This window comes from Chelon labrosus (genome assembly GCF_963514085.1).
Source record: "Chelon labrosus genome assembly, chromosome: 7".
Classification (NCBI taxonomy): Eukaryota; Metazoa; Chordata; class Actinopteri; order Mugiliformes; family Mugilidae; genus Chelon; species Chelon labrosus.
Genome location: NC_140343.1, coordinates 7165025 through 7178567, shown reverse-complemented (window position 1 = coordinate 7178567; position 13543 = coordinate 7165025). Strand labels below are relative to the sequence as shown.

Sequence of the window (13543 nt, the reverse complement as noted above, 5' to 3'; positions counted from 1 at the left end):
CAAAGCTCTGGGCTTTGACCCTCACACCATGCAGAGTGCTCAGCCAGCGGGAGGTCCGCCGCCGCCGCAGGACGCTTTGGCCTGTTTGCACAAACTGTCCTCCATGGTCTCGCAGCTGCTCCAAGCTTTCAGCAGGTATGTCAGCCCCTTCATGTGTTGCTGTCGGTTTTTAACATGCCGCTGGTCACTTTATTCATTTGTATTTAGCCTAATAAATTGGATTATTTGAGCTTAATCTTGTAGGAGTTACCTGCTTCCACCTCTCTCAGTTGTTTCGGTTTTGCGCTCTGTATAAAAAAACAAACACCGACATAATTTGGGTCTCAGTACAATATTATACCAGCGGCTGTCTTTAATGGATCACTACAGCGGTGTCGGAACCATAAACAGCGCTGTTTAGTGTGTGTGCTATTTTCAAGACCTGCACTGAACTCGGATTATTACTCTACATGTGGAAGCTTCCGTACGAACTGGTAATAAAGGTGAATAAAGACGCCGGTGTTTGAGGAAACGCGCTTAACGATCAGCATGATCACATTAATGATTAACCACATGTCGAAAAGTTATTTAATGACAGAATGGCACACAGTCTACTCATATTAAATACTTTCATTTGCTTATTTGAGTTTGGATCCATTCTTTATTTAGCTAGTTAACTGCTACATGGACAGAATATTTTAAAAGGCTTGAGTTTAATTTGACCCAGGATGGACCGTGTGTGTTCACACTACCACGGGAATGCGGACCAATGCGGGTAAATGTGACCCGGACCACCTCCAAATGTGGTCAGAGATCAGATCCCTCAAATGTTCACACCTGTAGCTTATGCTGGTCTTTGTGACCGAATTCCCCGGGATGGATGTCAATGCAATGCGAGGTGTGAACGGGGCCTATGTGGCTCATAAAAAAATGTACTGGTTGTCTAGAAATTCACTTCCACTATCCGTTCAAAATTTTCTCTCTACCTAAAACCCTCTGATTTAACCTCCCTCTTGCCGTCACAGCTGTGTTTCACCTTGCTCCTAACAGCCAATCCCTGGTGTGTTCACGCCTGTACTCAGAGCTTGTCACTTTATGTTAACGCCCGGTGTGAACGGGCCCTAGGATGACCCTTCAGACTGGCCTGGGCCACCCACTTTCCTGCGTAATGTGCTGTGTGCTCTCATGGCCTTGTTTGGCATGCGATGTTGGTTTGGTCCGTAATCTGCTTGACCTTGTAGCTTTACCTTATCACCTTTCTCGTGACGCAACAGTGGCCGCTACACAGTAGCACTGCTAAGCCTCTCGGAAGAGAAACGCAAACGGTGGTCTCTTGGACGTCATTGCCTCCCTGCTGACTTTGCCACAGTATCTTTGTATGATACGCAGGCTGCAAAACAGATGTGAGCACTTATCGTAGAGCTGTTTATGAATTCTGTACTCTATGTGCATCTCTCTTGACACGTAACAGTAGGAGAAGCATGTGTACCCTGGAGTCAGCGTCTCTCTTGAAGAAATGGGACGACTTGTTGTTTTGTCACCTTTGATGTACTGTACTTTTTTTAAAGTACAGTTTCTGTTGTCTGTGAAGGTTCTCAGTCATCCAGGTCATGGTATATCCAAAAAAGGTTTAAAAAGGCAACTGGACTTGTAGAGTTTTTTCAGAAGACGCTAATTAGCTGCACCAGTTCCTGGTTATTAGCATAACAAGCAAGTTTTTTCAGGAGGAGTTCCTATTTAAACCTCAGATTTCCCACCAGTCCACCAGAACTGAAGAAGCTACTCGGATGAGTGGTGAAACGTCTTCTGAAAAAACTCTACAAGTCCAGTTGGCTTTTTAAACCTTTTTTGGATACAGTTTCTGTTGATTCATTTAGAATGGCTTTTTAAGGCTTTTTAAGTACTCACAGTATTGTCTTTAATATTGTTGCGCAATGCCGCCTTTCTCTAAACATCACACAGACCTTAGTTCACAGTCGGTGCATTATTCATTCATGAACGGTATTCAGTGTGACATTAGGGTCTCTTTGAAGGCGGGTAACAATAAACTCCCAACATCCAAAGGGCAAAGTGTCCACTGATACGCCTCCGTTTTATTCGGGTGATCCGAAATGTGACGTTTGCTTTGATAGCGATACGAGCCCTGAAAAGAAGCCTTTTTGTGTGAAGGTAATTAAAAATCAAAAAGGAGATTGAGATGTTTTGTTGAGATTTCACGCAGTTAGGCAGCAGACATTCTCTGCTCACCTGCAGCCTCTTCCTGTTGTGGTTTGTAATTGATGCTAGTCTTTTTCTTCTCCCCCTCCCTTTTCTTGTCCTCCTCCTTCTTCATCTTCTCCTCCTTCTTTTTCTTTTTCTCCTCTTCCCCTTCCTTTTCTTCTCCACCTCCTTTTTCTTGTCCTCCTCCTACTTGTCCTTATCCTTCTTCTCCTCCTCCTTCTTCATCTTCTTCTTTTTCTTCTCCTCTTCCCCCTATTTTTCTTCTCCCCCTCATTTTTCTTGTCCTCCTACTTGTCCTCCTCCTTCTTCTTCTCCTCCTTCTTCTTCTTGTCCTTCTCCTTCTTCTCTGCCACCTCATCCTCCTTCTTCTTCTCCTCTCCCCCCTTTTTCTTCTCTTCCTTCTTCTTGTCCTCCTCCTTCTTTTTTCTCCTCCTTCTTTTTCTTCTTCTCCTCTTCCCCCTTTTTCTTCTCCTCCTCCTTCTTCATCTTCTTCTTCTTTTTCTTCTCCTCTTCCCCCTATTTTTCTTCTCCCCCTCATTTTTCTTGTCCTCCTACTTGTCCTCCTCCTTCTTCTTCTTGTCCTTCTCCTTCTTCTTCTCTGCCACCTCATACTCCTTCTTCTTCTCCTCTTCCCCCTTTTTCTTCTCCTCCTTCTTCTTGTCCTCCTCCTTCTCCCCCTCCTTCTTCTTGTCCTCCTCCTTCTTCTCCTCCTTCTTCTTCTCCTTCTTCTTCACTCTTAGATCTGCAATGTATTGCTGCAATGTAGGCTAGTTTATCTAATTTTTTTTTGTCTTAACATGTATGACACAATATAGTGGTAGTTTATTACCAGATGTTACATCACATCTGCATTCTTTGTGTTTTGATTGACTAGCATCTAATTCAAATGTATGTAAGCGTGGCATGAGATGTTATGTAATTAACTGCCGAGCGTGTCCTGTGACGGCGCACATGTACTCGCTAAACCGGGTCTAAGTTTGACATGAATCAGCTCGAAGAAGAGCAGTGGCTACTCTAAGCTTGTGACGTTGATGTTTTTGGCTGATGAACTCCTCAGCACAGAAAAACTTCTGTTAAACTTGATGAAAGACTGGTAATGACGGTATATGTGTTGATGACGGTGGGAGAGGCTTATACGACTCATTCTAAATGAGTAGGCAAATATAAAGTAAACAAAAAGTGGTTATGAAATCCTCTGATGATGGAAAAATGGAAAGCACACTGTGAACTTCTGGCAGCGTGAATGCTGCGACCGTGGATGCAGCACAAGGTATTGCATAAATAAATCTGACTTCACTTAAATATATAGGTTGTTAATATCTCAGAGTATAAATACTAGTAAACAGTCAGTCTGTCGGCGCACAGTGTTTTAGAAAAGGCTCTGCATTACCTGCGCCTCTGGCTGCAGGAGCCTCGGTTTATGCTTTATGTGTGTATATCTTTGCATACCTTCTGCGCACGCGAACGTGTGTGTCGGGCTGCTCGAGCCCCGTTGCCTAGGAAACAGCCAGACTCGCTTTCACGTGTTTGAGCAGAGAGCTGTGACTCACTGCGTTGAGGCTTTCTCCCTCCGTCTCACTCATTTCTCTCACACCGTGGGCGCCAGATATGGATAATTTAGGACTCGGCTCACATTACCATTTTTTATATTTTCTTTTGTCTACTCCTCTTTCTTCCCTCCTTCTCCTTGCTTGCTGTCTTCTCGTCTGTCGCTCTGTATCATCCCTGTGCCTTCAGGGCAGTTCTCTATAATGTACTTAGTGACAGTTTGTGTGGGTTTGTGCAATTTTGTCAGCTTTAACGGTCGCGCAGATAAAGCAGTGAAGAGCTGTGTGCTTATTTTGCTGGCAGCTCTGTGTGTTCACTGAGAAGTTAATCATCCGAGAAAACTGCACATATTTTGAGGCTTTTAAATGCAGCTACAAATGAGGATGTACACCGATCAGGCATAACATTAAAACCACTGACAGTAGTAGTAAATAACATTGACCAACAAGACAATCCAGTGTTCTGCTGGGAAACTACTGGACCTGGCATTAATTTGTGTGGATGTTACTTAGACATGTAGCACCCACCTAAACCAGACCAGACAACCCCACCCCATAGCAATGACACTCCTTGATGGCAGCAGCCATCCCCAGCAGGATGCAGCCTGACACAGACACACAACAGCACAAGGTGTTGTACCTGGCGTCCAAATTCACTAGACCCCAAACTGATCAAGTATCTGTGAGATGAAAGACCCCTCCCTTCAACCCATAGGACCCAAAGGCCCCCCACTAACAACATTCTGTTGCCTGATCGGTGTATATTCGTTTGCGAATTTAGTGCACATTCACTGAAACTGACCTCTAACATGTGCGCTTTTACTTTCCAGCGTCTTGTCCTCTGCCCCTGGTTTGGAGGAAGTCCACTCACTCCTCAGCGTCTTCCATTCCAACAAGGTCGGTGCCACGTCACAGCCATGGGTAATTGAAGTCATTTGACCTTTTTACCCTCGCTGTGGCGTTTGCTCAGCTCATATATTCCTTGTGTTTCAGATTCTTAATGAGGATTCCAGATTAACAGCCAAAGACCTGCTTGATTGTTTCTCGCAACCAGACTACAGGTAGGAGGCCACGCACACAGTCACAATAATGCTAATTGTATGTCCGTTGTCATTATAATCAGTGCATTTAAATTGCTGCTGGTACAAGCCTCCTCGGCTTCACTAGACAAAAGGGATTTGGTGCTTGTGCATGCGACCGCTGAGGTGATGTGTGTATTTAACACATCTTACTTCCTTGTAAATATTATAATCTCACGCCCTCTGCTGCAGCGTGCCCAGGCAAGCGTGTTTTTTTTTCCCAGCAAAGAAGCCGTTACTCTTGCGTAATAGCCGTCCTTGCAGATATCCCCAGCAGAGCCCTCACAATGGCCCGTGGCCATGCCAACATTTACAAACAGTCGTGACTCTCATTGTTAACGCCATTCATCTTTGTGCCTTTATGCCCAACACCGGGGCGACGCGCAGCTTAACGGGAGCACGGTGTTCATTTGGAGTCGCCTGATTCTTGTCAGCCGTCGAAACATAATCACACATTGTCTCCGAGGGTGAGGAAACCTATTTGTCAAGGAGCAGAGTGAGCGAGAGGTAAATGTTTAAGGAGCCAGTGGAGTTTATTTGAACCACGGAGATTCAGCAGAGCTCAAGATCTCTCATAAAGTCAAAGAAGTGTGATTATAGTCTTGGCCGGAGTCACGACTGAAGGGAGTTAGGTGCCACTTCAAGAGAGCATTGTCATTGTCATCCTGCTTAAATGGTTTATTTTAACCTGTGGGCTGTATCTCATTATTATCAAGCTGTAAGTATCTTATGGAAGGAGGTAGGATTTGTGAGCTGCCAGAGGAAGTGCTGCTGAAAGGATTGCATTTAGGACAACAAAGTGACCTCTAAGTCCCTCGTGTCACGTAACGCGGGCTTTACGTCGGCACCATCTCTGAGATTAGCTTGCGTGGCTTGAATAACTCTTGAATTACCCCGTTTATTTTTGGCAGCTCGTCACCTTAAATATGACGCGGCTAAACTCAGACTGGCGCGCAGCTTTTGCTTCGGCCGCTGTTGGTCTGGTAGCAGTCGTGTCGCTAGTAACGACGGCAGCTTGTTGGTTAGTTGTTATTTGTCGAACGCAAGCCTGCTGCCACGGAAACAAGCCCCCGGTTCTATGCATTTAACAGATTAATGATTTCCTGGCCATTATCTGTCCTCTCTTTACGCTGCTGTCAGAGGCTTTATAATCTCATGACCACAGCACAGGAAATATTGACTTTCACTGTAACTAGAGTTTAGCTTTTCTACTGTCAGTTGGTACCATGGTTACTGTTGATGACTGTTATACATACACCAATCAGCCATAACATTAAAACCACCAGCAGGTGAAGTAGATAACATTGACCATCTTGTGACAATACAATGTTCTGCTGGGAAACTTTTGGGCCTGGCATTCATTCGTGTGGATGTTACTTAGACATGTAGCACCCACCTAGACCAGACCAGACACCCCCACCCAGACCAGACCAGACACCCCCCACCCCATAGCAATGACACTCCTTGATGGCAGCAGCCATCCCCAACAGGATGCAGCCTGACACAGGCACACACACAAACTCGGTTTAGGAACAACTAAAAAAAAAACATGAAGAACAGCACAAGGTGTTGACCTGGCCTCCAAATTCATTAGATCCCAAACTGATCAAGTATCTGTGGGATGATCCACAGAGGCTCCTCCCCTCAACCCATAGGACCCAAAGGCCCATGTCCATTCTCTAATGAGTCACAACTGTTTTGGAGGCACAAGGGAGATCTACACAACAATTAGGAAGGTGGTCATAATGTTATGCCTGATCGGTGTAGCTAACTCTTAAAAGCATGATATTTACATAACTGAAAGTGTTCATGTTCCTTGTATTTCATATTTAATCACTTTCTTGCTCGGGATAGCAGTGGCAAGCCACAGTGAAACCAATGGTTTATTTAGTATTAAGACTACATGCGTCACTTCAAAGAAAAGCTTCGCGGGAGTCACGTCATCCCAGCTTTTGTTACACCAGGTCACCGCCGAAAGACACGGTTAAACCAACGGCGTTGTGGTTGTAAATGTTTTATTCGTTACATTCGCTACGAAGTGATCCAGGCCTTTACTTAGTGAGCCCATTAGCGGCCGCGTTAAATATTTGATCTGAGTGCTCAGAGCTGTGGTATGATGTCACGAGTTATATAAGGCCCCCGGGGGGGGCCCCCCCTCTCCAGGAGCATGTGTGGTCATTGACAGGCAGCGTTCAGTACACACAGCAGATAAGATTTTTACAATGTCGGATTAAAAATGTGTCGCTTATCAGCCCTGATAATAGAAGCATGCAGGGTTTATAATACTGTTAACAACAAATTGCTGGTTATTATGTGTTTAATAGGAGAAAATGTTATACACCGATCAGGCATAACATTATGACTACCTTCCTAGTATTGTGTAGGTCTCCCTTGTGCCTCCGAAACACTTGTGACTCATCAGAGAATGAACATGGGCCTTCTGAGGGTGTCCTGTGGTGTCTGGTAACAAAATGTTGTTAGTGGGGGAGCCTTCAGGTCCTATGGGTTGAGGGGAGGGGCCTCTGTGAATCATCCCACAGATACTTGATCAGTTTGGGACCAGACCTTGTGCTGTTCTTCATGTTTTTTTTGAGTTGTTCCCAGCAGAACATTGAATTGTCACAAGATGGTCATCAATGGTATCTCCTGTCAGTGGTTTTAATGTTGTGGCTGATCAGAGTATATAGCGCACTTTGAGTTGACAGTGTGGTATTTCTTGGGCAGACCTGTGTTGTTTATATAAGCCGTCTTAATTATGCTGTTTTTTTCAAGACAGTGGGCGGGAAAGGAACAAAACAAACTTGTCTGTCCAGTTTTTGTGACGTATCGTGGTTCAGCTCAGTTTGCCTTATACCTCCAGGTCAAATATGTATTTAAACATACTCAGGAATGCATCTATAGGAGAGTCGTCTTTCTACACGATTCTGCTGTTTTCCCAAGGTCGTGTGAAAGCGTCTGTTTTACGTGTTGGTATATGTGACTGTAGAGTCGTTTGCCTGACGTTTCTGCTGCTCCTGGGTTGTTTTCACCGGAGGATGTGTCACCACGGCTGAAGCCTGATGGGTTTTGATGCAGCGCGGTTTTGACGCTGGCTGCCGCAGCTGAGTAAGTGACACCGTGTGACTCAGTTGTCCGGGCTACGCTGGTGATCTCACTCTCACTGAATGTACAGTATGTGAATGCATGCTTAATGTGCATGTCATTGTTTGCATAAATCACTAACCCAGACACACACACACACACTGACGCATCAGGTCCTTATGTCTAGCTGTCACAGTGTTCTGTCCCAGAGATAATTACCTGGAGGAATCACTGCCACGCTGCTGCATAACCCTACAGGGAGCAGCATATTGTTAAGTAAATGAAAGCCTAAGGCCTTGCATTACTTAATTTTCCTTTCAGAGTATTCAGTAGCTACAAGAGAAGATGTAGAGGAGAAGTGCTTTGTTTGATAAGACAGATCCTTGTCTTTCCCATGAATGGATGAATTCAAACCATTAGAGGCAGACAGCTGAAAGCTTTTCTTCCATCCCTAACCCAGCTGGCAGCCTGTGACGGCATCCACCTGTCACTCAAAGTGGCCACACCCTTAATCATGCCTTGCTTTATGCTTTGACATAAATAGGCGAGTTACATAAACATTAATCCCTGCACAATTGTCATGAATAAATGTAACCTTAGAAACCAAAACCATTTGATTTGAACCTTCAACACCTGAGTTTCAGGATGTCCACGTGGCCTAAAAAGGTCCGAAAATGTCCCGTGAGTACATGCTTTTATAATTTTTCCCAAATACTCGAAACTGGCTGAAAATACCTGGCAGTTATTTACAATTGAACGCATGTTATAAGAGTGTGGTAAACTTCCGGAAAAGACGTAAAAATCGAAATTATCGCAATTATGACACCTTATTGGCTGTAAATCGTAATTTCTCAGCTTTCAGAAACTGTTGGGGTTTTTCCGATAGCCGATGTAATTACAGGGGATCCAAGGCGACGCGTTCAGTTTTAAAGGGTTAACATGGCGATTTACAGATTCACGCCCTCAAGTGGCCAGCTATGGAACTGCAATTTTTTTGACACGTCCGCATCGATTACGTTTTTCAGACCTGGACATTTCAGCTTGATTTCCCTACAACAAGACATTCCGTAAAAGGGCGATGGGAGACAGGGTGTCCCTTATCTCCGGTCTACACTGCAATTTTGGTTTCCGTTGTATTAATTGCAGTAATCTCCAAAGTGTTGTGTTGTTCGTATTGATGTTGTGCTTCATATCTCAGGATAATTATCCATGACTTGGATCCAAAAGTCCACCAGATGTCATGTCAAACATACTTTTCAAACCACCGTCAATTTGCAAGCTCAAAGAGACGATTGTCCGTCTGTACTGGGACGGACGATTTCCCAGGGACATTAACATTTCTTGGGTCATCTGAGGTTTGAAGTATTTGTTAAATTCTGTCAAGAGCTTGGACAGTCCGGTCTGAGTCTCTCCCAAATTCCCAGCTAATGTCGGGGTCAGATGTGCTCCTAGCGTATGGTTTTCGATGCTTACACTTTGTCTGCCACCTTGAAGACAGCTGCCATTCTCCACCTGGGCCGCACCCAAAGCCTTGGCGTGTCTTTTAAGTGCTCCAAACATTTTAAAAGCAAAGCCACCTTTTTCTCATTAACTGTCGTTTCTTTCATACGCCCGCGTGGCTGAGTCGGTCTCTTAAAGGTCGATGTTTTGCTTTCAAGTGACTCCGAAATGGAAAAACTGACTCTTAAAGAAGTTTTTGTTTCCAGTAAACCGCGTAATTACAGCGCGAAAAAAGGTCTCGACGCAAAAGTCTCTGCAGCGTAACCGGCGTGCAGAGTGTCAGCGTGCAGACCGGAATGATTATTTGCTCGTGCTTATTGGCAGGAGGTTTACGTCCAGTTGGGAATAGAAAGCCTGAAGGCACGAGCAAATTGGCGTTATTACACGGCCGATTGATATCTCACAGTAGCAGCAAACCTTGTGACCGTCTGTGCTCACTACTGTTCTTCAGTTTGTAAATATTTAAAACTAGACTGAGGAGATGATCATCATGTGTTCGTAGCAGCTCCACAGTAATGGAAGGTAGAGGGGAAACCTGGCTGACAATCAGTTATGTCATCTGGCCGTATCATGTGGTCCAGTAATCAGTCCAGTACAAATCGTTGCCGTTTCCTCGGGATATCCATTAACTTCCTCTGAAACACACGTTACGTAACACACAGAGGCAGCGCGCCACACTCCCTCCTCTTGTCTATGTGTTGTCGATCTAGTTCTGTGACTCTTGAGTCTGTTGCCTTTTGATGTGACCAGTGTTTTTGTATAGCTGAATCTGAAGCTGTCAGCACTTACCCGGCGGGCCTTTCACACAATCCCTCTGTTCATGCTCTAATGCAAAACCACATAGTTGCGACTAACCAAGACGCTGTGGGAACAGTCAAGAGACACAGCCGTGGGGAAACGCAACCTGCCCGTTTCCACAGGTTGCAAAAAAAAAAACCCCCCCTCGGTCTGCACGGCTGGATGGAGTGGATGGATGGATGGCGAGTGGAAACAGGGGGCGTCAGCAGCCTGCAGAATTCTTCTCATTCTGTCCTTCCTGCAGTTACGCAACGATTCAGTGGAAACAAAGCAGAGGAGGAAACAAACAAGCAACAAGCTCCCTCAGTGTCTCCGCCGCTAAGCAGCCGTTGCCAGGACTGCAGGAACCAGTTTGTGCATGCGTGCGCTCAACTCCCGCGAGTTGTGTGTTTGTCATGTTCGGAACTGTAATAGCCTGTATGCATGTATGTACGTGTGTGCGTGTGTGTGTGTGTGTGTGTGTGTGTGTGGCGGCGTAACCAGAAGAACAGACGCCGTTGAAATGCAGGGCTTCTGGAAGCTGCAGCGCTCACAGAAGCTCTTTTGTTCTGCGCTGAGCGCGAGCGGCACGCAGGGAGTGCAGTTATGGAGATGTCTGTGTGGAAAGGTCTGGATCAGTCTGGATCAGTCTGCTGCAGTGTCACAACAAGAAGCCACCTCCTCGTCAGCTTGATCGCTGCACCTGAGGGTTTTTTGTTGCACACAGCTTTCCTGTGGCTGACCAGAAACAAAGCGCACTGTTGATTCAGACAGAAGATTTGAATAATAATAAAGATCACCAAGTAAAAGCTCCACAAATACATGACAAAATATAGAAGAAGAAACATCTCTGTACATTAAATATGGATCATTTTAATTTAGCTTAGCCGATCTTAGCTTAGCTTAGCATTAAAACCACCGTCCTAATATTGTGTAGGCCTCCCTTGTGCCTCCAAAACGATTCATCAGAATGGACATGGGCCTTCTGAGGGTGTCCTGTGGTGTCTGGCAACAGAATGTTGTTAGTGAGGTGCCCTTTGAGGGGAGGGGCCTCTGTGGATCATCCCACAGATACTTGATCAGTTTGGGATCGAGTGAATTTGGAGGCCAGGTCAACACCTTTAGTTGTTCCGAAAGCGTTTTTTGTATGTGTGCATGTGTCAGGCTGCATCCTGCTGGGGATGGCTGCTGCCATCAAGGCGTGTCATTGCTATGGGGTGGGGGTGCCTGGTCTGGTGTAACATCCACATCAGTGAATGCCAGGTCCAAAAGTTTCCCAGCAGAACATTCGATTGTCACAAGATGGTCGACGTCATTTACTTCTCCTGTCAGTGGTTTTAATGTTGTGGCTGATCAGAGTATATAGCACACTTTGAGTTGACAGTGTGGTATTTCTTGGGAAGACCTGTGTTGTTTATATAAGCCCTTTTTCTGAAAGGCGTCTTAATTATTCTGTTTTTTTAAGACAGTGGGAAGGAAAGGAACGAAACAAACTCCTCCCGTCAGTGGCTTTAATGTTGTGGCTGATTGGTGTATGGCTGTGGCGTGGTGGGCTACTGGATGTGTTTTTACCGCTGAAGAAGACATTTAAATAAACTTTAAAATAAGTCTTCAACAGAGTACTTGACTGACCAGCTGGTGTTTCCTGCTAGCGTTCCTGTCTCTATTCGTAGAGCGTTGTTAAACTATTAAACGCCATCATTTCTCATTTCTTCCCAGGCTGCTTGTAGCTCATAGTTTTATCTCACCTCTCTCCTCGGTCTCCATTTCCTGCGATTCATTTCCTAACGAATGTCCTTTCCTGTGTTTCCAGGGAGAAGCTCAGAGTCGGCGGGAGCCAGCTGATGGAGCTACGAGAAGCCCTGGACCGCTGCGTTCAGGTCACGGGTCAACGCGCCGCCTTGACCACGTAGCGCTTGCTGGGCCGGCGTCAGGTGCCTTCAGAATAATCGATGCTGTACTTAAAACTAAACGCTAGAAGCTAAAGAACGGCGTGTCTGTTGTGATTGGGCCTCCAGGGCACTGCGCCTGTTTACCTCATTATTCTCCAGCTTTAAAACGGTGTCTAGCCAGAGAAACAAAGACTCTGAGGGTTGAATGGATGTCAATGGATGCCCTCCGTCGTTCTCAGGGTGTGTCGGGATGTTTACTAGTACTGTACTGGTTTCAGTTTACTCTCATGTCCCCTCACCTCCTCTCATATCTCCTAATAATTTATTTTTTTATATATATCAGCAAGATTTAACCAATAAATGGTCATCGACATGACATACTGACGATCCCGGTAAAATAAAATCACCACCTGACCTCAATCAAGGAAACACCCCATAGTTCAAAAACTGTTTAGCATTAACATGTTAGCTCTTAAACTAGAAAATAAAAAAGAGCTAGCTTTTGTTAGTGATTGGGGTCAAGTAATTTCACCCGGCTCTGGCCTCAGCCTTCTCATAGTTTTTATTTTGGTCATGTAATGTTCCCAAGCATTCTTCTTTTGATTTTTTTATATATATCTTAATTTAGACCCTAATTGCACTGTAATAGGCTTTATTTTTTATTTATTTATTTATTTATTTTTTTATCTTCATCCCACAGATGTCTTTTCAGGAGGAAGAGCCAACGTTTAAGTTCAGCGAGAAACGATCACTGAGATTTAAATTTTTACCTTAGTGTTGTATTAAAAAGCCACAACTTAAAGGTTATTGAAGGTTTAACATTTTATTTGCAACGGTCATAAAGATTAGCATAGCATTTTTTTACAACGCGTTTCCGTTTGATTTTAGCTGGTTCAGTATTTCTAGCCCTCTATAATTTTCTATACATTTATTTAACATTTATACACTGGCTTTAAATCATCTTTTATTTTTATTTTTTCCCGGTTCCAGATGGAGCTGTTTAATGATAAACGGATGATATTAAAAGAAGCTATTGTTTAAATTAAATAGTTTACTTTGTCAGTCATCAAGTTTTAGTTGAAGAGAAATGTAAAAAAATAAATAAAAATGCACTGTATGCTTAAAGTTTAATGTTTACAGTGAGAAAAGATGTTTGTCATGAATGTCGTTTGTTAAAGATGAGTTTTTTTTTTGTACAGGATTTCCACGCTACTTTATTCAGATTGAATAAAGTATACAAACTGCGTCCCTTGTGGTGTTTCCCGTCATTTTTAGCTCTGCTGTATGTGTGTGTGCCGCGCTCGTGCGTAGTCATTAAAGGGGATTAGATTCAGATGACGCCAGCAGACAGGCTGAGATTACACCTGCTGCCTGTGTGACACACAGACGGGGCCGAAGCGTCAGGCGTCGGGCAGGAGGCGACGGAGAGAGAGAACGAGTGATCTCAGCCTCCCGTCTCGTGAGATCT

General features: G+C 44.6%; 1 protein-coding gene across 4 annotated transcripts in view; it reads left to right on the top strand.

The window, feature by feature from the left end:
- The window catches only part of swt1 (SWT1 RNA endoribonuclease homolog), a 23083-nt gene extending 9621 nt beyond the window's left edge, over window positions 1–13462 (top strand). For 3 of the 4 annotated variants that reach the window (XM_084548350.1, XM_084548351.1, XM_084548348.1), the window contains 4 exons: window positions 1–135; window positions 4577–4667; window positions 4740–4807; window positions 11997–13462. The exon at window positions 1–135 is cut by the window's left edge and continues 12 nt beyond it. In XM_084548350.1, the coding sequence (XP_084404476.1) occupies window positions 1–135; window positions 4577–4667; window positions 4740–4807; window positions 11997–12096 (394 nt within the window). In that variant the 3' untranslated portion in view covers window positions 12097–13462. The remainder of the gene's footprint in view (window positions 136–4576; window positions 4668–4739; window positions 4808–11996) is intronic. The other variant, XM_084548349.1, reaches the window with a different exon arrangement.
- Window positions 13463–13543: the final 81 nt, after the last annotated feature.